We start from the raw sequence: 24,257 nt of genomic DNA, 5'->3' as shown, positions 1-24,257 counted from the left end.
TACAAATAAAGTATTTTGAGAAAAACTTTTTTATTCTGAATTTTAATGAATCCACATTTGGCAAGGTTTCTTTAAAGTATTTAAAGTATTATTTGCATTTTAAATATTATTTGCACATTAGCAAGCAACATACAGAACTCAAAGAAAGTGCCCTACTTCTGGGGTCATAACTACATCACTTGTCATCTTTTTGTCTATGGAATCTGCTCTTTACCTTATATTAGATATTTCACTTCTAAACTTTAATCCAGTCTGTTAACTCACTGCTAGCTACATTAGAATCTAACAGGCACAGCACAAGGTTTATACAGTTATAACCTGGAAGCTGTAACTGGGTAAACCTTGTGCTATGCCTCTTAGATTAGCAGTCCTTCATGTTTCTCTTGCTGAGCTTCAACAAGTGATTGGAGGAAGAATGAGAAACTTTACCAGCAAAAATGATACAGGCTGTCCTCTGCGTGCGTGCTCAGTCGTATCTGACTGTGTGACCCCATGGACTGTAGCCCATCAGGCTCCTCTGTCCATGGAATTTTCCAAGCAAGAATACTCATGTGGGTTGCCATTTCCTGCTCCAGGGGATCTTCCCAACCCAGGGATCGGACTTTCATCTCCTGCATTAGCAGGCAGATTCTTTATCACTACACCACCTGGGAAGCCCACTGGCTGTCCAGTTACATACAACTAGTAAACCCTAGGTTTTCTTGGCAGTCCTTTTTTCCTCCCTATTTTAAAAAACTTTTTATTTGGAAATACAGTCTAACTTCAAAAAAAAAAAAAAAGAATAAACTAGTACAGAGAACACTTGTATACCTTTAACTTTTTACTACATTTACATACGTGCATGTGTTTATAATATTTTTTCAGATCCATTTGAGCATACATTTTATATTCTTTTGCCTAACTGCAAAAGCATTTTTAGAGAAATGATCCTTCTGTATCCCTTCTGCTTCATTGCCCTTCCTTCTTAGGAACCAGCTTTATTTGTCTTTTCAGTATTTTTTTTAATAAAGATAAACAGTTATCTATATGTTAAATATTAAATTTCCCCATCTTTCTTACTTAAAAGGTAGTATACTATATATGTTCTCTTGTACTTGCTTTTTTTCAGTTAGCGGTATTTCCTGGAGGTCTCTACATATCAGTTCATAAAAACTTTTCAAATCTTTTTTGTTTTTAAATACCTGCATAGTACTTCATTTTGTGTATACACCTATAATTTATTCACCTATACTTGGACATGTTGTGCTTTCCAAAATTTTGAGTTACAAATAACCTTATTGCATATGTATTTTTAAATTCTTGGGGGGCATATCTTCAAATAAATTCCTAGAAAAGGAACTCTTGGGTAGAAGAATAAGCATGTAAATATTTTTGTTGGATACTGCTGTTTTTCTCTCTGTATGAATTGTACTATTTTGTATTTATACCAGCACAGTATAAGAGTACATTTCTTCACAGCTTTGCCAACAGAATATATTTTCAAACTTGAATTTTTATCCAGTCTCATGGGTAAAAGATGGTAGTTTAGTATAGTTTCTTGGTAGTCTTTTATTTGTTTGTTTTGTAATTTTGATATGTATTTCCATGTACTCAACCTGTCAGTCCTCTGATTTTACCTCCTCTCTTCCCTGATGCACACAGCCCCATGCTTTTATTTCTTCATTTTGAAGATTTGGGTGAAAATTTGGTTGTTCACAGAACTGCTGGCCTGCCTAGTGGAGCACCTGTTCTCCTCCTTTCAGTGTTTATCCTGTTTGTTTTGCAGTGCTTTTCTCTTTGAGACATCTTCAGTATGGAGTATCATTTGAAGCTAACTAAAAAGACATAATTTCCCATAGTGTTAATAATTTTGTTAATCTATTGATATTTGATAAATTATAGTAAAATCCCTTGGTAATAGTTAAATTAAGGCTGTTTTGATAACTTTTAATGTTTTTGCAGTTGGAGCCATTGTTAAAGCTTTTTTCTTTTCCCCATAGAACATTCCTGATGTGGATGAAGAAGGCTATAGTATAAAACCAGAAGCAAATCAGAATGATATCCTTTTACCATCTGGGTATTCTTGTGGATTGTGTTGGCATATATAAGTAGACAGTTATAACAAAATAACCTATTGTTTAATAGAGACTTTAATTTTTAATTAATTGTAATAAAATGTGCCTCTGTGTTCTTTATTTGATATGTTATGAATAAGTTAGTAGTTAAAGTTCTGGTAAAAATCCATCTTTTAAAGTTTTTTGTTCCTTTTTATCAATGTGTGAAATACTGGTCGTGCACTAAGATAATCTAAAAACTTGATTCTTTAACCAGTACTCACATACCAAAGAGAACCATTTCTACTCATCTAGTGATTCTGATTCTGAAGATGAAGAACCAAAGAAGTATCGGATAGAAATCAAACCTGTGCATCCAAACAACTCACATCACACAATGGCCTCCTTGGATGAATTAAAAGTATCTATAGGAAATATAACACTCTCCCCAGCAGTATCTGTAAGTAAGAAAATAAGCAAGTTTCCACTCACTATATAGAAGCCTTTGGTTTTTGTTTAGTAGCTCATCTACCTGCATCTGGATAGTTTTAGGACTAACAAAAATTAAAAATCACTTAGTGAAAGAAAGTGAAGTCGCTCAGTCGTGTCCAACTCTTTGCGACCTCATGGACTGTAGCCTACCAGGCTTCTCCTTCCATGGGATTTTCCAGGCAAGAGTACCAGAGTGGGTTGCCATTTCCTTCTCCAGGGGATCTTCCCAATGCAGGGATCGAACCCGGGTCTTCTGCATTGCAGGCAGCCGCTTTACCCTCAAAATCACTTAGTAATAGTTAATTTAAGCATGTTGGATGAGGAAATAATTTATGATTTTTTCAGCTTTATTGAGTATACAGTTTATAATCTTTATACAGGCAAATGAGTTTGTGAGTTTGGCTTAGCTTTGCTTCCTTTGGAATGTGTTTTAAGTGAAAGCATGGAAAACCTACTGTTTTTGCCATTGATGTATTTTATAAATACTGCTATATGTCTCAGGCAGAATTTTGTAAACTACAGTTTTAACCTTTTCCTCATCTGATGTTAAAGTCTTTCATCCATTTTTTTTTGTAAGCTTTATTGTAAAAGGGAATTCTGTTAAAATGAAATTATGATTAAATTATATCTTCTTTTTTTCCCTGTTACTTTTTTTCCCTGTAATTAATGGTTGTTTTCCATAATTTTCGTACTGGAAAAGGCACAGATAAGAATTCTTAGTTGATAGTGATTAATTCCTCAATTCTGAGATATTAAACTTGATAGCCTTTAAGGCAGAAAACCAATCAACATAATGGATTTTTCTAATGATGTCATACTTTCAAATTCAGGAATGTTAAACTGTGGGGAATAAAAGCATGTCTTAGAATGTCAAGTTAGTTTATCTGTACATACTTATATTGTAGTTGATATTAAACCTATTGTTCTTGATAGTGGATAATAAAAATTCTCATCATTTTGTATTATTTAATTGCAGATTTTAAGTAGTTTATATGTATTTATTGGAAAAAGTGTTTTTCTCCCAGTGTCATCAATTCAGCTCAGTTTAGTCATTCAGTCATGTCCGACTCTTTGCGACCCCATGGACTGCAGTACGCCAGGCTTCCCTGTCCATCACCAGCTCTTGGAGCTTGCTCTAACTCATGTCCATTGAGTCAGTGATGCCATCCAACCATCTCATCCTCTGTCGTCTCCTTCTCCCACCTTCAGTCATTCCCAGCATCAGGGTCTTTTCCAGTGATTCATTTCTTTGCATCAGGTGGTCAAAATATTGGAGTTTCAGCTTCAGCAGTCAGTTCTTCCAGTGAATATTCAGGACTGATTTCCTTTACACTTTTAGAATTTGAGAACTGTTTTTTCCAACAAAAAGATATTTCCGAAGTGAGGTTTTATTCTACCATTGTTATTAATGCCATGGTTAAATCATGGTGCATATATATATGAAGTAGGAAGTTGTAAAGCCATTAAAAAGTTTTATTGTGTAAGAGCACAACTAATTTAAAATATATATGTAAATAAATAAAAAACCTAGAGGAAATAAAATATTAATCATTTTTGGGTAGGGAGATAATTGATTGCTTTGTGCTCTTTTTTTTTTTAAAAGGAATGTATTGATTTCATACTCAGAAAATAAGTAATAATCAGAAAAGTTAATTGTTAATATCAGGTTTGAAAAAAGGATCTTGAGAGTATATTTTGTTGCCTGGTTTGCTTATCCAGTTTAAGTTGTTTTTTCCTCCAACAGTGTATATCTTTTAAGGTGTGTATATATATTTTAGATACAATCAAGAAGGGAATAGACAAATTGTTAGAACAGAGAAATATATTTCAAACTCTGAAATGAATACTGTGGTTTTTTTTTTCCTTTTTTTAACACTATGTTTTTCTTTTTCTTTCCATGTACTACTAGAGACACAGCCCAGTAAGTGCAAAATTTTATATTTTTATTTATTGACTTAAAAATCATTGTATATGTAAACATTAATTTTCAAAATATTTGCTTTTAGATTATCAAGTCATAGTATCTTGCTGTAGGTACTAGTATTTTAAAACATTTCATTTTATTGAATTATTTAAAGGTACACATGTTATATTTTGACTATAAAATAAAAGGTTTTTTCTGTAATCTTTTTAGCTAAATACAGTTTATAATTCAGCAGATATACAGAAAACTTAAAATTATGTTCCCAGTGTGAACATTTTATCAAGTAATTTTATTACCGCATTAAATTATTTGTTTGATGGCACTTAGTTTTTGTATTTCTATTTTAGGTGCAGATGAATCGGAATTCATCTAGTAAGTTTGACATTTAAATTAGTTATTTTAAGTCTATTAAAATTTATCAGAGAATTTGCCAAGCTTGTAGTCTAACATATGTAGTTGTAGAAATGGTCTTTGCTCATCATTTACCATAACAACAAACTAGAAGTATACCTGTTTTGCAACAGAAGACAATTTATGTGTATTATTTCTTTTAGTTTTAAGATGTGCTTTAAGCATTAATACGTGGCTACCACATTTTTCATAAATCAGCAAAACCAAAGAGCAGCTTCTGATTAAGCTTATAAAACAGTTAAACTATCATAACTCTTTATGAAGCAGAAGGCGCTTATTATAAAGTTTTTAGTATAGTAACTTAAATTATACTGAAAATCATTTGGGGATGGTAACATCATTTGCAGAATCATGTGTTAAACATAACAAGAGTCGAACCAGGGTCTCCTGCATTGCAGGCGGATTCTTTACCAGCTGAGCTATCAGGGAAGCCCAAACATAGCACGCATTGTGGGGAAAACAGAGTTGAGAAGCCCACACCAAAGTTATGCAGTTCTGTGAACAGTGCCTAATAAAAACCATGGCATCAGTCGTAATTAAAAATTCTAGCTCAGTTGAAAAGACCTATTAAATTCATGGTAAATACCAAACTAAAAGTAAGATTTCATTAATACTTTTAAAAAATAAATGGTAAGTAGCTTGTTGATAAGGGGATATGAGGAAAGAGTATAAACTCAGTTTCAGCAACTGAGTTACTGAAGATGAGAAAAGTGCAGAAAGATAAAGAACACCACAGTGAACACATTGAGGCAAAACATATGGCTAAGAAAAGCCAAATGGGATAATGTGACGTGAATGGGCATTATGTACAATATGGTATTATTTCACATTTGTTGTTGTTTAGTCGCTAAGTAGTATCCAACTCTTTTTTGTAACCCCATGGGCCCACCAGATTCCTTTGTCCATGGAATTCTTGTCCAGGCAAGAATACTAGAGGGGTTTGCCATTTCCTTCTCCAGGGGATCTTCCCAACCCAGGGATTGAACCTGTGTCTCCTGCATTGGCAAGTGGATTCTTTACCATTGAGTCACCAGGGAAGCCTGTTATTCCTCATAGGCTGCTGTAATTACCCATGCTGATGTATTTGCATTCATCAGCTATTCTTGGTGATGTAAAACATTAAGGTGCAGTGAAAATTGCTTATGAACCAACAGAGCTTTTGCTTTACTGATGCTGTTCCCCCAGCTACCAGTTGCTTATGAAATGATTCATGTTGCAAATGCAGAAGGTAGAAAAATAGACTACCTCATAAAAAGACTGTTGCTCTAAGTTGTTACAAAAATTTTATTTTTCAAAATAAAGGTGTTCTTCAAGAGTTACTATCTAGTTTTGGTCAATAAAATAATCACTAATAATATCTTAGAGCTTGAAAAATGCTTTCATGATTCATCAGTTAAAGTTGTTGAGTAATACATAAGCTTTTAAACATCTGTTCCGATTTTTAGAGTTGCATCCCATAGTTTTTTGTGAACAGCAGTTTAATGAATATGATGGTTTAGTTGACTCAAGTTATTTCTTATCAAAAGTATTAGAGATAAAGGTTTAGCAGAAATTCAGCTCTTATTTTAATATTCTTAAGCATGGTAGAAAATTTGTTAAAGGCTTGTTTCCCTTTTCTTTGTGTGTGTGTGTATGTTATTAATATCAGAATTTAAAAGTTGATCTATGTGTAGTAGTTCTCTATATTAAAATATTTTAATGGATTAATTTTTTCATAATAATTCGACTTTTTTAACTAGGTGAAGAGTTAACAAAATCAAAGCCATCTGCTGCATCCAATGAGTAAGTTTTACGTTCAAAATCTTTGTAAATAGACTTTATTTTTTAGAGAAATTTTAGGTTCACAGCAAAATTGAGTGGAAGGTACAGAGGTTTTTGCATATACGCTTTGCCTCTACATATGCCAAACCTCCCGCACTATCAGATTCCACCGCCAGAGGGGCATAGTTACAATTGATGAGCCTCTATTGACAAATTGTTACCACCCAAAGTCCATGGTTTACATTAGGATTCACTCTTGGTGTTGTATGTATCCTGGGAGTTTTGACAAATGGATAATGACACATGTCCACCATTATAGTATCATACAGAATAATTTCACTGCCCTGTGTTCTCTGCCTGTTAACCCTTTCCTCCCCACTACATTTAAATGTTAAGTATCCTTTTGTTCTTTCTAGAGAGTTTTGCTTTCTCTGTAGTTTTAATTCTAGAAGACTGTTTATAGTCATCCCATTTCCTAAGCTGTGAAATGTCAGTTTTTAGATGTTTTAAATTATTTCTCATTTGACAGTATTTATTTCTGTGATAATTAAAAAAACATTCATTTGACTGTATTTGGCTTTGGGGTCCTCACTGCTGCTGCTAAGTAAATGATAGTATCCCAAAGTCATACATGTCTATTTTTTTTTTAACTCAAGTTTACATTGGAGTATAGCTGATTAACAGTGTTGTGACAGTTTCAGGTGGAAAGCAAGGGACTCAGCTATACGTATACATGTATCCTTTCTCCCACAGACTCCCCTCCTATCCAGCTGCCACATAACCCTGAGCAGAGTTCCCTGTGCTGCGCAGTAGGACATTGGTTAATCACTTTAAATACAGCAGCGTACATGTCTATATTTCAACTAGTTATTCTCATGGAAATTCTCTCACTTTTCCTTCAATTTTGTCTGTGACTTTGTAAAGTAGACTGTGTACTTTATGAACCTCAAAATGAAGTGTTTCAATTAAGTTGATAAAGGAGAGAAGACGTGTTGCCAGTTCTTAAGAAGAAAAAATATTTTAAGCCAGTGTTGCATGGCTTTTTTCCCCTCACTTCTATATTAGTAAGAATACTTTAAATATTTATTGCATGAGTAAAAGTAGACTTAATTAAATGGATAGTTTGAAATGGAAACTTTCAAAGCTAAGCACTAACTGAGCACACCAGTGGTATTCATTTGATTTTTCATTTTTAAAGATAAGTTATTTAGTGTTTTAAGACTGTTTTCAGGAATCATTTATGCAATTATGATTCTGTACTTTATCATAAGTGTGTTTCCTTATGGGTATATGTTGAGATATTAGATCTCTACTTATAAGTGATTGTAATATTTTATTATCATGGGCCTGTTTTCTCAGATTTCTAAAAAAATATTTTAGATAATGGTAGTTTGATACATTAAATTATTTCAAAGTGGGGATTAATTTTATTTTTATGCATAAATATATACAATTTTTATTTGTCAAGAATAGCTCAGTAAAGTTGGGAAAATTAGTTTAAAAAGAATGGGTACAAAGGTCAGGTGTTCAGAATAGAGATTAAGCATCTTAAAAGGGCTATGACTAAAATGAAAAAGAGAAACATTTATATAAAAGTTTGTATTAAAGTGAAGAGCCAAGATTGAAATCCTGAGGGTAACTAGTTTGGAGGATTCCGAAAGGTTAGTGGAGGAAAATCTTTGGTTACACAGCACATTGAGGTTTCTGAAACGAGAATGTTCATGCTCTTGATTTTGTAGTCAGTTGTGGAAACCTCTCATAAAAAGGCATGTGTGACCCACACATCTAGTGGCCCAGGCGGGGATTACCTAGGGAGAAATCCTGCCTGCGCATGAGGTACTGCAGTGGCCAGACCATTGAGGTTTGTAGCGACATTTATATACATAGGGCTTAAGCCACCACCCTGTACTTAAAAGATACTTCTTAAAAAGTCCTTTCCCCTCTTTCTTCATCTTCGATAATAAATATGGCCTTATAAAACTTCCATCTGATTTCATGTCACTTAAGAAATTTCTGCCCAGGACTGGGTTCTAGATGTGAATTCACAGATCTGACACGGCCATAGAGTTAGCTGCATGAGTTTAGGCAGCTCTTTTAGACTCCCCATGCTGCTTTTCATTGGTAAAACTGAAGTTAATTTCCATTCTGGCAGCTCCTATGATTATTAGAATATAACAAGATTTAATTAGTAGGGATTAAACTATTCTCACTTAAGAACTTTATATAATGTTACTGTAGGGTTCTGTTTATAGCAGTTAATAAATACAATTTATTAAACCTATTTACTTGCTAATTAAGTTCATATATTCAACTGGTAGAATATCCAGTTCTTTGATCACATATATTGCTGTTGTAGTTCTTTCTATGAAATGTATTCCTAGATTTTATACTAATAAATTGCTCATTTGCTAAAGTGCTTCTTTTTAAAATGTTCTGATAGGAAAGGGACCAGTGATTTACTTGCTTGGGACCCCCTGTTTGGACCATCTCTTGATTCATCTTCCTCAGCTTCATTAACTTCATCGTCGTCATCAGGTAAATATATATATATTTTTCAACTGTAAAGGAATGCAGCAGTTATTTTTTCTGATTTGTCCATTACTTCTGTGTTGTACTTAACTATCAAAAATTTAACTTGTCCTCTGATCATGTTGCCATATAAAAGTAATTTTATATTGATTTGTTAATTTATGTTAAAGACCATATGTCTTTAAAGTAAAAATCAAAAACCAACTTTTTTCCCTTTGTATATCACTGCACAAATAATAATTTTTAGTATTCAACTGCATAGATGTGTGTTAATATAACTAGTCCATTCTTGCTGTACATTCAAACTGCATCTAATTTTTAGTGTTATGGGCATTAATAGATACAATAGATTTTGTCCACATATCTCATATCCTTATAATAATTTATCAATACAAGATTTAGGAGTCACAAGATATGCCCATTGATGTTTACTGCCAAACTGCTTTCCAGAAAGGCTTTGGCACTTCCCACGAAGTTCATGAAAGAACTTAATGAATGCATTTTAGTTATTCTTCTGGAAAAAATATGTTAAATTCCTCTCTTCTTCAAAATATAAAATCCCATTAGTCAACAATCAAAGCATGTTTAATAAAACTGCTTGCTCAAAAACAGAAAATAAAATCACTTTAAGTTGATCTTCAAACTTCTTTGGGATTTCAGAAATGCCGTATAGTATTTAGAGTTAAGGAAGTCCTTTTTATTATCAGTATTTTATATATGAAAAAATTAAAGTTCAGAGATGATCAGGAACTTCTCTAACACCGTATAACTAGGAAATGAGGCACAGATTCAAACCTGGATTTTTACTAATTCCAAAATCCGTTCAATTCATCATACTCTGGCAGATTAACAAAACAGTAAGCTACATTGAAACACTTTGCTATAAATACTAAAATAAACACTAGTATTTATAGTTGGATTGTTTAGAAACTAATGCTTTTTTGTTTTAGAAATTAAGTGGATTTTAGCCAACCTTAGCTGAAACAATTGAGAATTTTGAAGAGCAAGAACCAGTCATTAGATAATTGAACATATTCTGAAGTGGCATTATAGCCTTTCTCATTTGGCTTTTGTTTACTGTTCAGTTTTAGGAAACTAGTCTTACTAATGGATCTTATAAGTGAAATAATTGTACAGGAAAAACTGAAGTTGTATTAAGGTCTTAATCAAAATTTTCACATTGTCTATTCTCACAGAGGTTTCCATCATACAGAAATTTCTTCCTAACTCCACTATTGTTTCTATTTTCTTTAGCACAATCTCTTTCTTTTCAAAAAATTGCTCTTTTCCTCTTGCTACCATCTGAAGAATGTTTTGCCCGTATTACTTTCAACTTTGGGTAAAACAAAAAAATGATACTTTAGCTGTCATTTGATGTTTAGTTGGGAGTGATAAAACTTTTTTTTTTTTGCTTATTTTAAAATTTACTTTGATATGCCTTTTAAAACCTTCCTATTAAGTCTAAAAAATACTATATTATTTTCCCTTCAAAGACTCTTAGTGATGTTGGAAAGAGTTACTCTGCTGTGCAATAATTATTATTAGGTCTTCACCTGGACAGGATATAATTATTAATAAAACTGATGAATACATTATGATGATTCTATTTCGTAAGACTGGCTGTAAGTGAAATTATTAAATAGGCATTTTGTCTTAAATTTCCTTCCACCTCTTTTTGCAGTACATGTCTCCCTTATTTTAACATTGTCTACACCAGTAACCCATTTTCACGTTAGAATGGGCCAGGTTGTCAGATTATTCCCTCCTCTCATGTACCCTGCAGAACGTTAATTCATTAATGACTCCATCTCAACTAAACTAGTCTAAGAAAATAATTCCTCTCAGTTAGTAACTGATACATTAAACCTTTCAGTGTTTTGTATTTAAAAAACATGCTTAGAGCTTGGTACAGAAGTGTTTTCAGTTGCTTTTTCTACCATATAGATGTTATAGATGTATAACTTACATACAAATTTATATATAATAAAAACATGTATATAAAATTTAATATAAATATCTCATACCTGCCTCCCCTTTGACAAGTGCTGTTATAGACCATGGAGAAGGCAGTGGCACCCCACTCCAGTACTCTTGCCTGGAAAATCCCATGGACAGAGGAGCCTGGTAGGCTGCAGTTCATGGGGTCGCTGAGGGTCGGACACGACTGAGCAACTTCACTTTCCCTTTTTACTTTCATGCATTGGAGAAGGAAATGGCAACCCACTCCAGTGTTCTTGCCCGGAGAATCCCAGGGACAGGGGAACCTGGTGGGCTGCCGTCTATGGGGTCTCACAGAGTCAGACATGACTGAAGCGATAGCCGTATAGACCATTTCAACTCTAACACTGGTTTCGCCTGTCTTACTTCCTGTGACAGTTTTAAGTTTTACCACTTGTTGAGGAACACATGTACCCAGCACCGTCACTTTGACACCTTGTCAAATCTTTTAGACTTTTACTGACTCTTAGCATTACCTTTTGCTCCTCTGGGAAAAAAAGTAATTCTGGCTTTATATATTTTGGGGCCATAAATTTAGTTTCTTATTCTAGTAATTATTTTCCCCAATTAATATAAAGTTTGAGCTCCTTGTCTTGTTCCATGTATTATTAAAATTTTCTGGTTTTGAGTAATAAAAATAATACTACCTGAAATAAGAACTATTTGCTTATATAGATTTATATTTTAATTTTAGAATTTTCCTATTGTTTCTAGTTTTTCAGTTGCTTTCTTCTGTTGCTGTTGTTCTTAATGAAAAAAATAGGAACTCCGCTTTTCTCTCCCAGATTGATTTGTCTGGGCATGTGATAATTAAATGTTAACTTGAAACCAGGTCAGATTTTGGATCTAGAAAACCCATCACCAGACTATCCACCAACCCTCTCTGCTCTCCTGCTGTGATGACACCATCAGGAAGCATAAAAATTTTCTTTTGCTTCATGGTTGCAAAGTTGGTGGATTTCCTTTACTGAGGAACTTGTTAAAATTACTAGTGGAGCCCAGAAGGTACTCCAGAGATTGCATTGTAGAGCTGAATGAAAATACTTTCAGGTTCTCTGGTGCTTTGGATAGATTTGTTTATAATTTATTAATTATAACTTACAACTAATAGATTAATTTATAACAGTGAAGTCAATGAATATTGCTGTTAGTTTTTCTCAAAAAGCAAATTCTGATTATTTGAAGAAGTGGAACTTGACACCCCTACCAGGCTTGGATTGAATCAGTCTAAATGCCACTTGTTCCGTAGTGAAGTTTCAAGTGTTAATACCTCTGCTATGTTAAGCCCTCTCACAAGCGTGAAGTAGCTTGAGTGTTAGTCACTGCTGGTTTCGTTGATAATGAACACATCTTTAAAGGTGTCATCATTCCACCCCTCAGGTTAGTTCACATTTCTTCCAGGGTTCAGCTTACAGTCAGGGGGCAGCATGAAAGAACTGGTGCTGACGGGAAGATGGCAGCTGCTAGAGCTGATTTCTTATCAGGGTTCTACTGTTTTCTTCAAGCAGCCTGAACTGTGCTTGCATCTTTTGTCTCTTCATATGACCTGCTTTCTGGATAATTCTGTACCCCATGTGTTTGCTTTCACTCCTGTGTGACTGCCTTTTTCTTTGGGTCTCTTCCCACCACCTCCACGCTCCCTTTTACTCCTCCAATGCTGACTAAGAGTTCTCAGCTCTGCTGTTTGTTGTTCTGTGTGTACTCAGGCACTTCGCTATGTTTTTAGCTTGGCACGTTGTAAACATACAGAAGTTACTGAGATAGATTCTTCAATCTGAATTACAGACCCACTTCTTAGAGTAGACCAAAGGAATTCGAAGGTCCTTTTAATTAAGGATTATTTAGATGTATTTGCTTCCATTCTACATTCTTGCTTTGATTATGCTAATACGTGTGTAACTTTTGATAATATACACTTGAGCTTTATTCATTAACTTCTGTCATGCTGAGAGTTATTTTTAATTAGGACTACTGAGATTTGTATTTCTGATTTTTAAAACTGTAACATTTGCAAATAGTGTTGAAAAACATTGAACACTAAATTTATGTAGGATTTAGGAAGTTAATGTATAATTTTCTATGTTTGCTAAAAATTAATTATAGTGATTTGGGGAGGGTTTTTATAAACTAATAAGATATTTTGATTGTCACCAAAAACTGTTACAGTGTGGTTCAACTTAAAAGTGAGATTATAAGTTTAATTAAGGTAGATATTTTATTTAGAGTTTATGTTATTTCTTTGAAGATGTTGCTTCAAAAGCTTGTTCTTACATAAGTGTAAAGTACAAGTATTGGCAAGAAACTAAAGACCTTAGGCCTTAAATTAGTTTACTTTTACCTTCTTATTAGATTTAATTTTTATATGTATAAATAATTGAAGCTAACATAATTTATAATTGTCAGTTTTATTGGAAACTTAATTTTTTCAGGAATATTATTGGTAACTCTGAGAAAATCATATTTGATAGATTCCCAGCATTTCATAAATAGCCATAATTACATTTTAAAGAGAAAGAACTTCTGAAAAGTGAGCTTTGAACCCTCACAATTCCTCTGTAATGGAATGTTTTCATCTAAGGATTGCTATGTATTAATGATTTTCTTCAAATCCTCTTTTTCTGCCCACCAGCCAGGCCCGCAACTCCTCTTTCTGTGGGCACTATTGTCCCGCCACCAAGGCCTGCTTCCAGACCAAAGCTTACTTCAGGCAAACTCTGTGGAATTAATGAAATAGTATGTACTCACTTTTCTGTTTCATTATAACTGTTTTGATTTAATATGCAAATGATTTTTTCTATATGTTCCTTTACTGCTAAATCTTTGGCATTTTCTACTCAAGTCTTCACAGTACAGAAAAATTTTCCGTGCTTTACTTCATCTTTTACTTGCCAGTTTAATTGCCAGAATTAAATTTCTGAGTGTCAAGCTTAATCTTTTCCCCTGATACACATCTGCAGTGTTACCCCATAATCCATTTATTGAATGTTTTAGCTGAAGTAAAACAGAACAGATTGAAGGAAAGAAGACTAGTTTGGGAGAATCTGACTCTGAATAGAACCCAAATAACTGGGGACAGAAGAGTGTCTTTCACTGCTTTGTATCTAGTACCCATGACTTGACATGTAGTAGGCACTAGGTAGGGAGAAGGCGATAGCACCCCACTCCAGTGCTCTTGCCTGGAAACTTCCATGGACGGAGGAGCCTGGTGGGTGCAGTCCATGGGGTTGCTAGGAGTCCGGCACGACTGAGTGACTTCACTTTCTCTTTTCACTTTCATGCATTGGAGGAGAAAATGGCAACCCACTCCAGCACTCTGGCCTGGAGAATCCCATGGGCAGAGGAGCCTGGTGGGCTGTAGTCCATGGGGTAGCTAGGAGTTGGACACGACTGAGCAACTTCACTTTCTCTTTTCACTTTCATGCATTGGAGGAAGAAATGGCAACCCACTCCAGTGTTCTTGCCTGGAGAATCCCAGGGACGGAGGAGCCTGATGGGCTGCCGTCTCTGGGGTTGCACAGAGTTGGACACGACTGAAGCGACTTAGCAGCAGCAGCAGACACTTAAGTAAATACTTAATTCACATAACTTTATAAACAGGAAAGGGTTCTTTTTAATTAAGCTCAGTATTCCATATTTTAAAGATAAAACACCTGAGGAAGTGTTGGTAATGTATTATTGGAACAGGAATTTGGAAGGAAAAAATCCATTCACCAAGTAAAAGATAAATGAATTAGAATCATATTTTTTGTATTTGTTTTTAACTAGAAAACTGGAAAGACAATAGAATTCAGATTTTCTCCTCTGAATGGGGTAAACTTTTCTCAGTAAGGAGGCATTAATTACAATGAATTATAAGGAAAATGGAGACAGGTTTATAAATGCCAAAAGTGAAGCAATATTTAGGAAGAAAATACTTGCTTCAAATGAAAAAAAGAGTTAGTGAAAGCTCAGATAATACTAAGATTTCCTCAAACTAAATCAGGCAGAGCTACTATAGACAACTCGTAAGACAGAAATGCCAGTTTTGTTTTTATCTATAGAATTAGCTAAAATTTTTAAAAATTTATTATTTTTCCTTCTTCTAAGGTTCATCTATTCATTGCTGGCAAGAGTGCAAAAAAATATTCTCATATTATTATAGGCAATAGGGTAAATTGAGTTACACAAATAGTAAGCAGTTTGGCGTTATGTATGAAAAACTTTCATACTGTTTAATAATTTAGCTTCTGAGAATCTATCTTAAGTACGCTTTTTAAAATACAGAAAAAGTTTTATATACATTACAGAAAAAGTTTTATATACAAAGATTCTCTTTACGGGATTATTTTAAAATAGTCTTTTCAGCTCTATGGTATCTAATTGTGAGTTTTAAGAGACACAATAAATTTGGTTTATTAATAGTATGTTAAAACTAATCTTACTTGATACCTAAAAATACTTTCTGATAACTGGGGGATTGTTTGAGCATTTTGGTAAATGACATTTTGTTTTTAAGCCCAGGCCATTCAGCCCACCTGTAACTTCTAATACCAGCCTACCTCCTGCTGCTCCACTAGCGCGGGCAGAAAGTTCTTCCTCTATCTCATCTTCTGCTTCCCTAAGTGCTGCCAATACTCCAACTGTAGGTAAGTAAGTATCACAGATTGCATGCAAGAGTTAACGTCCAAAGTATGATCAGGTTGACTGATGGTAGTAAAGTTTTAACATTTGACATTTTGGTTTTTGGGAAACACACCTGGCATTATCAAACTAATAATGATAGTTCCTTTTTCACATTTTATATTATCTGAATAGAGAATTTTAATCATGATTAGCACTGTTAAGAATGCATCAAACTTATAAATTTTTGACCAATATAAATATAATTGAAGGCAGAATATGATGCAGTACTTTCTACTTGCATTCCTAAAAAAACTTGTTTTAAAAAGCAGTTGACTCTGAAAAAAAGAGGGCTTTGTGCTTGCAGTGTGATCCTTGGACCTACAGCATCTGTCTGTATCACCTGGAAACTTAATAGAAATGCAGTCCTTTTAAGTTAGAAACTGTGGAGTGAGGCTAGCAGTCCTTGAATAGGCCTTCCAGGCAACTCTGATGCATGTTAAGCTTCAGAATCCCAACTCTAATTAAGCTGATTTAATTATACCGAATTTGATTTGTCAAAACTCAGGAGAAATGCAACTTCTGTGTATTTCCAGTATAAAAATTGCATGAGTGGTACAGGCTGAGAGAAATTATTTGATTTCTGAATTTCTGAACATGGTGTTACTATTTTTATTTTATATACCTTTGTGAGCATACTGTTTTTCCCATGTTCTAACTTTATGTAAATAATATATTCAATAAGTATTTCTGTTTGCAGTAACGGGCACTTTCTTTTTATATTTTGTTTGCATATGTGGTTTTCTTACTTTTTATTTCCATAGAATCTGTGTTTTAGTCATAAAGAACATAGATGGGTCCTGTTAGAAATCAAGCAGGTCTGAATTACCAAAATTGCTTTAGTCGTTTCCCATTACCTAGATAATTCATAAGGTTTTCTGTTTGTAAAGGAAACTTTAATTTTGATTAAGTTGGAAAATATTTGTTTATAGTTTTAGCCAGTGCTGGCAATAGGAGAATCAAAGTAGGTGGCATTGATGGTACAGGCATGCAGGATGTAATGTGGACTTTGTGCAAGAGTTTCTTTAAATCTGTCTAAATTGTTCTCTCTCTTTATTATGATGTTCATTCAGCTCTCTGTTCAGATTTAAGTTTTTGATTCTTCTTGTTCTTGAAAGTATTTTCTTTTCCTGCAATATTTTGTTTTATTTAAATATGATAGAAGATGATAATTTGATTGGGACACTCTGTGAAATTGAAAAGCACTGTGAAACCTCACAAGGTATCGTATCGAAAGCAGATGTATGTGTTAACTAATGATCCTAAAGTATATCTAAAATACTGTTACCCAGTTTTTCCTTTTCCAGCAATGTATAGTGTTTAAGAAATCAAGAATAACTCTAAGGTTTAAGTGTCTCAACTTTGTACTAATTATGTCCAGTGTCTATACAGGATCTATTGATACTGGATAAATTATAGAAATATACAGTATTGTTGCATTATCTTCTATCCCCTCACTCTTCTTTCCTCTCTATTAAGATATAACAATAAACATTACTCTGGGGCTATCAGAAGCAGAGAAAAACTGATTAGGAAAGAACCAGAAAGATTATATCAGTATAAAGAAAACTATAATATAAAGACATCCAAAGCAAACACTAACATACAAAAACCACTCATACAGTGAGCTGAAGTCAGCGGCACAGAGGCAGGAAGTAGTTGGGATTAAGCACCTGTTTTTCACTTCTGAGCTGAAAGGAATTCCACAAAAATCGATTCATTGAATGTTACAAAGGTAGATACTCTTTATCCCAGCTTTCTCTGTCTGCACTTTCAAAACACACACGGTGTGTAAATATGCAGCCGTTAAGTCAGAGTTAGAATGCATATTATCCTTAAAAAGAATATCCAAGGAATTATTTCTGTACAGGGAGTTATTCTGAATAATACAGTACACATTTAGACTTTTTAGGGACTTAAGTACATATTTCCTATGTCAAACATTTTAAGTATGCAATATGGTCTTGGGAACAAAAATGGAAAATACAAAGGAGGATATGCAAAAATGTTAAGTAGATTTTGAGTTTTTCCCCTAACTCTCCAATACTTTTTCCTTCTCACCAGTATTTCAATAACAGGCTTTACAATTTATGGGGAAACTATTTCAAGAACTCTCATTTTATATGCCCAGATTGGGTAATTGAAAAGAATAACTTTGTAGGTTCTTTTGATTTTTAGTGTCAGACCAGTAGCAGACATTAATGTTACCCCTGACTGTGTGTAAATACTCACTTGTGTAGATTATTTAAGGGAAAAGATTAATTTCATATTTTAGGAAAATATAATTTTCTCTAATAAAAGATTACTATAGCCTTCCTCTTTCTCTGAAAATATGCTTTCCTGAATTTCTAGTGACTCTCTAGTTTAGAACAATATATTTATTTAAAAATTGAACTAATTTAAATTTACAGTGTAATTTTCCCACTGCATGAACATGTGTTTGCATAGTTGTAATCACATATCCTAGAAACTACTGCCTCTTGATCAAGCCCTTTATTTAATTATCTCTTGCCTCATCTTGAGTTCCTGTCAAGTCATTTGTATCTTCAATCCAGGATTCACTGTGATCAGTGATCTTGCAGAATGAAAAACATAATCATGTTTTTTTAAAACATTTTCAGTGGCTTTTAGTGCCAGAAGAATAAAATTAAAGGTCCTCCATGTCCTGTCTGGGTCATAAACACTTCTTCAGACACATTTTCATGTCCTTTCATCACTCAGCCTATCACCCACAAAGTATGTTTCTGATTTGCAAAAAAAAACCGACTTGTGGTTCAAAAAGGCACCATTTCTTCCATGCCTCTTTGGCAAAGTGTCTGGCATATATTAGTGCTTAGTAAATAGTAGCTGTTGTGATTTCGTGAATACATTTTAATACTGTGTTTATTTTCGTATGAAATTTTAAGTTGTCTTGTTAGGGAGGATTTACTTTCCCAGTGACCTAGAAATAGCAGTTCCTGTTTCTGTGTATTTTTAATCACTGAGCCCTTTTTTTAAATTATGAAGAACCTTCTAAGTCAGAATTCATCAAAATCTTTAACTACAAAATCTTCCTGTCCTCTAAAGGTAACAAAAGCTCTTTCTTATTGTTTGTAGCATACTAAGTTTAGTTGCAAGGCAAAGAAAACTGATTTTTTGTCAGAATTAATATTCTAGGTATCATGAAGTAACTCACATTGAAATAAACCTATCTGGTGGCTGTGAACATTGTATAATGTTTACATAACAAAAACATACATTCAAATTTCAGAGATATGTATTGATCTAGGTTATTTTTTTCTTTAAGAATGAATAATTATTGACTTATTTTTACAAAATTGCATCATAAATCATATGTTAAAAGAAATGTTCTACTTTCCAATCAGTAACAATAATGGTAAGGCATAAATGAGAAGAGTACATTTGTAAAGAAAAAAAAAAGGCAGTGCACTATCTGAAGGGATTTTTCTGGCATGAAGTAAACCAGATATGTTGTTTAGGTTTTTAAAATACACATGCATTGAATTTGTTTACATTTTGTTATGCTTTTAAAACATGTATGATTTGTCTCTAAAGGTATCTTACTAAGTGAACTTTATGTCAGGAATGTTACACCCAAATGACGTTATTAGTCATATTTCAAGGAAAGATAATATGGGAATATATACAAGCATTAGACAAAGAAGAGGTAAAAGAGAATTACAGCAACCCACTCCAGTGTTCCTGCCTGGAAAATCCCACGGACCGAGGACCCTGGCGGGCTGTAATCCGTAGGCTCACAAAGAATCAGACGTGACTGACCATCTCTGCGTGTGCACACACAGGCACACACACACACGTACACAGTGGTAAGGAGCACACGATCACATTGCATTGCTCGTTTAGAAGCACCCAATGGATAGAGATACCTTAAGCAGAGAAATCTTAGGGTAGAACCTGAGAGAATTTAATATGTGAGTGGTTTTGAAGCCATATTTTAGTAACTTCAGCTCTTCATGTGAAGAGCTTTCTCCCCTCTGACATTCCTTAACCCAACCCTTCTGTGTCATTCCATTAAAAGTCAGTGTGACATGTTTCCCTGACTTTTTATTTGTCCAATTTGTTTTATGCTCTGTCTTTTAACCAGATTTATACTTGGGGCATCTTTGAAACCAGTAATAGAGTTAATTGTGACAAGCTAACATTTTGACTCTACTCTGTCTTGGTATTCAATAAATACCTTTCTATAGGATTAACAAAAGACTTGTGTTTATTCTAGGTGTGTCACGAGGTCCCAGTCCTGTCAGCCTTGGAAATCAAGACACCCTGCCTGTGGCAATTGCCCTCACAGAATCTGTTAATGCCTACTTTAAAGGGGCTGATCCCACCAAGTTAGTTTTTCAAAGATGTGTGTGTACGTGTGTGTGTGTTGCAGGGAACAGGGGACGTGGTGGTAAATTTTGAGAGTTATCTTTTGATTCTCTATAGGCTAGGGTTTTCTATTACTTGTTTACTTGCTTTTTGCTACCAAATATAGTCATTTAGAGATTGTCCTTCAGATGTAAGAAACCATTATAATCAAAAAAAAAAAAAAAAAGAAACCATTATAATCAGTAGTGTTGGCTATTTTCTAGTTTATGTACGTTTTTGGCCAGGTTTTATGACCAGTGTGATACATCTGTTGTTTAACACATCTGTAGAACAGGATTATGGCGGCTGACCTAGATGGGGATAGAACTCTGAATCTTTGCCTGATGTACATCTTTGGTGAAAGTGTGATTTTTGCAAGAACGACCTACAGTGTCTGTCTGTTTACAGCAGACTCTTGAAGGATTAGTTTAACCTCTTGCTTTTAAGAAAATGATCTTTGGGTAAATGATCACTCTTATTTATTTTTCATGTAAAACATTCATTCATTAAATATTCTAGTGCATAATATGTCTAAGACTATTATGAGTTTGCATTGTTGTGAAAGAAAGTTTATTAGTTTTCTCTTGAGATAATGTAAGCTCTGTAGAGAAGAATCTTTGTTTAGTAAAGTATCCTCAGCACTTAGAATCTTACATATGGTAAGCGTGCAAATATTTTATGAATTAATGTGTGTTGAATGAATAATGTTACTTATGAAAAGTAGAGGTATTGATAATATGCTATGAAGAAAAATAAACCAGGTTAAGGGGATAAACAGTTAACAACAGTCCACTACTATTTTAGATAAAATGATCAGAGAAAACTTTTTGAGGCTGATTTAAGTAGATGTGTGAGAGACATTGAGGGAAGAGCAAGCCATGCACATAACTTGAGTGAAGAGCATTCCAGGAGATACAAGGGACTGAGGTAGAAGCACACTTGAGATATTCAGGAAACAGTGGAAAGAACCATGTCACTGAGTAGAAGTAAACAAGGAGGAAGGTAGTCATGCTAAGTCCACAGACGGAACAGATCAAGTTGGGTATTGTAGACCATGGTAACGAGGTTGGGATTCATTCTCTGTGAGGTGGGAAGCAAGTCGAGACTTTTGAGCAGAGAAGTGATGAGGCTACTAACCTATGTTTTTGAAGTAGCACTCTGCCTGCTATATGGAGAATAAACTAGAAGGAGCCAGAGTAGATGCAGTGAGAAAGGGTTAACCACTGAAGTCCAGGTGGGAAATGATGGTTATTTGTATAAGGGTATTAGCAGAGGAGATGGTGAGTGGTAATGGGAGTTTTGAATATATTTTGAAAAGAGAGCTGTCAAGTTTGTTGAGGGTGTAGATTGCTAAATTTGAAGTGCTTATTAAGACAGCTTAGTGGAGATGTTGATGATAGTTGAATACGTGATTCTGGAGTTAGGAAGATAGGTTCAGATTAGAGAGAAAATATTTGGAAGTTATTAGTTTGTACATGACACTTTAAACTGAGGGCATTAGGGTGTAAAGAAGAGATCTGATGAGAACTAAGTCCTGGCCCCCTCCAGTGTTTAAAAACAGGAAGCTAAGAATGATCAGCAGTGGAGTTTGGGACAGCAAGCAATATGAGAGGCGAGGAGAGAACCAATAGAGCAGTGTCCCAGAAACTGTGAATGAACTCTCTCATGAAAGCAGGCGTCAGGCCAAGAAAAATCGATCATTGACATTATAGAGGTCATTAATGACCTTCACAAGAGCAGCTGTAGTAGACTGGTGGAGATGAAAGCCTGCTTCAGGGGAGCTCAAGAGCAGGAGATGATGCAAATACAGACAGCTGTATTCAGAGAGAGCGAATGTTAGGCAGTTCTTTTAGGATAGTGTGCTCTAAGTAGGAGGAGAGAAAGTGGGCGGTAGCAGGAGAAGAATCAGAGGAGGATTTTATTAACTTTAGTTTTTGTGTTTTTTAAAGATAATAGGCATTTCAGTATGCATGTGGGAAAAATCTAATATTTATGGAAAAAACTGAACCTGCAGGAAAGGGGACAATTGCATGAGTGAAATTCTTCAGTATGAGATGTGCTTCAGGACAGAAGTGACAGAATTAACCTTAGGTGCATAGACTTATTATCTGTTGAAATTGGAGGGAAGGCAGAAGGTATAGATGCCTTCAGCCTAAGGGACATTTAGGATTTTAGCAGTGAGACTGTGAGGAAGTTCTTTTTTCATTTTATTTCCTTCATAAAATTTAAAGGAAAGTCATTGACTGCAGGTGGAGGGGGTGATATTTTACAGGTTAAAGAAGAAAGAAAGGAAGAAAAGAGCTAGGGAATGTGGTCGAATATCCTATACCAATAGTAAGGAGATCCAATTGAGAGTTCTGGCTGTATAGCTATATGATTTTTCTAGTTACATTCAGCCATATAGAAGGGGGTGAGGAGCTGGATTTGGTTAAGACTTTTGCCAAGCAAGCATAGTCAAGTGAGAGAGAACCTAGGGGTGGGTTATGCAAAGGAGTGTGCATAATAACGGACCGTGACGTCTCAGGCTGGGGAACTGAGGACATGAAGGGAAGGAAGAGTGAAGGTGAGTGGAAAAGCTGGAGGAACATGGACCATGGAGGGTTTTGATGAAGCTGGGGATGCAGTACTAGATGGAATGATTTAGAAACGTAGGAAGTGACAGTCTGATCGGTGGGGAGTCAGACTGAGATGATAGAGGGTCTGAAGTGTGGCTGAGGTAGGCTGGAAGGCAGGATCTAGAAGGTAAGGGGCTGAAGAACTAGGTGACCAAAGTATTGAGAGGATGTATCTGTGTGGATATTGAAATCACTAAAAATTTATGATAGGAGTAGTGGTACAGAAATCGATTGACAATGAGTCAGGAGCTGAAATTTTCAGGAAATGAAATGTTGAAAGTGATTTGAAGGGTTGTGATAGAGAATAGAATAATGTTTTTTCAAAAGAAGGTGGTTCTTCTTTCAAAAGAATGTTTTTCAGAAGGAAGAAAGAATATATAGTTGGTAAGAAGCAGTGAGAAGGCACCTACCACTGCCACCATCAGGCCCAGCGCTTTGTAGGGTTTGGAGGGGAAAATAGCTACAGCTGGAGATAGTGTTACAGGGAAGCAGTGGCCTTATGAGACCGCCAGGGGGTGGTTTGAGCAAACATTATCCATGTGCTTCCATTTGTGTGTGGCATTTAATTCTAGGAAAGACTGGTGTTAGATGAATAAGTCATTTCACAATTAATCATTTTTTATTAAGAAATAATTCATCCATACTTATAAAATGCTGCATATATAAATAAAGCCCGTTTTAAACTAAATATGCTTCAAATGGAGATTTAAATGCCTTATTTATAAACTGTTTAAATTTTTCACAATCTCCACTTTCAGGTGTATTGTGAAGATCACTGGTGACATGACAATATCATTTCCAAGTGGAGTTATTAAAGTCTTCACCAGTAATCCATCTCCACCTGTGCTCTGCTTCAGGGTGAAAAATATCAGCAGACTAGAACAAATTCTTCCAAATGCACAACTTGTGTTCAGGTTTGTGTACTTTTGTTTTGAAGGTGACATTCCTTTTTAAGAAATTTTTTATTTCTTCTTTGAAGCAATAATAGTTCAATTTGAAGACAGTACCAAAATTACTATGATTAATTAGGCTTCTGCTGTCTTTGTTTTATGCATGCTGGTGGTGGTAATAGTTATTGTTAAATCCTTCTCTGCTGTACATCTTCTCATCTTTTAGGCAGCCTTCTGCTGTGTACCATTCTTTATCCCCTAACTTTAACTGTTTCTATCCTGTCTTTTGGTTCATTTCTACTAGTCTTTCCCAAGTCACCAAATTACTACAGAGAGGCAGATCATAAAGATAAATAAAATAATGAAAAATTTCTTATATGTACAGTGATCCATCACAGTGTGATTCTAACACAAAAGATTTCTGGATGAACATGCAAGCTGTTACTGTCTACCTCAAGAAGCTATCAGAGCAAAATCCAGCTGCTTCTTACTATAATGTAGATGTATTAAAGTATCAGGTAAGTATCATATCATTAATAAAATATTAAAATATTTTAATATTCAATTAAAATATTAG

At 34.6% G+C, this 24,257-nt stretch overlaps 1 protein-coding gene across 2 annotated transcripts in view; it reads left to right on the top strand.

Moving 5' to 3' along the window:
* FCHO2 (FCH and mu domain containing endocytic adaptor 2) overlaps positions 1-24,257 on the top strand; it is a 118,859-nt gene that overhangs the window by 76,515 nt on the left and 18,087 nt on the right. For both annotated transcript variants that reach the window (XM_060400320.1, XM_060400321.1), the window contains 11 exons: positions 1,980-2,040; positions 2,321-2,493; positions 4,435-4,446; positions 4,797-4,821; positions 6,600-6,642; positions 9,062-9,156; positions 13,778-13,881; positions 15,644-15,773; positions 20,045-20,156; positions 23,549-23,704; positions 24,066-24,198. In XM_060400320.1, the coding sequence (XP_060256303.1) occupies positions 1,980-2,040; positions 2,321-2,493; positions 4,435-4,446; positions 4,797-4,821; positions 6,600-6,642; positions 9,062-9,156; positions 13,778-13,881; positions 15,644-15,773; positions 20,045-20,156; positions 23,549-23,704; positions 24,066-24,198 (1,044 nt within the window). The remainder of the gene's footprint in view (positions 1-1,979; positions 2,041-2,320; positions 2,494-4,434; positions 4,447-4,796; positions 4,822-6,599; positions 6,643-9,061; positions 9,157-13,777; positions 13,882-15,643; positions 15,774-20,044; positions 20,157-23,548; positions 23,705-24,065; positions 24,199-24,257) is intronic.

Source organism: Ovis aries, chromosome 16 (assembly GCF_016772045.2).
Source record: "Ovis aries strain OAR_USU_Benz2616 breed Rambouillet chromosome 16, ARS-UI_Ramb_v3.0, whole genome shotgun sequence".
NCBI classification, from domain to species: Eukaryota; Metazoa; Chordata; class Mammalia; order Artiodactyla; family Bovidae; genus Ovis; species Ovis aries.
The sequence above is the reverse complement of the archived record's forward strand: the minus strand, read 5'-3'. Positions and strand labels throughout refer to the sequence as shown.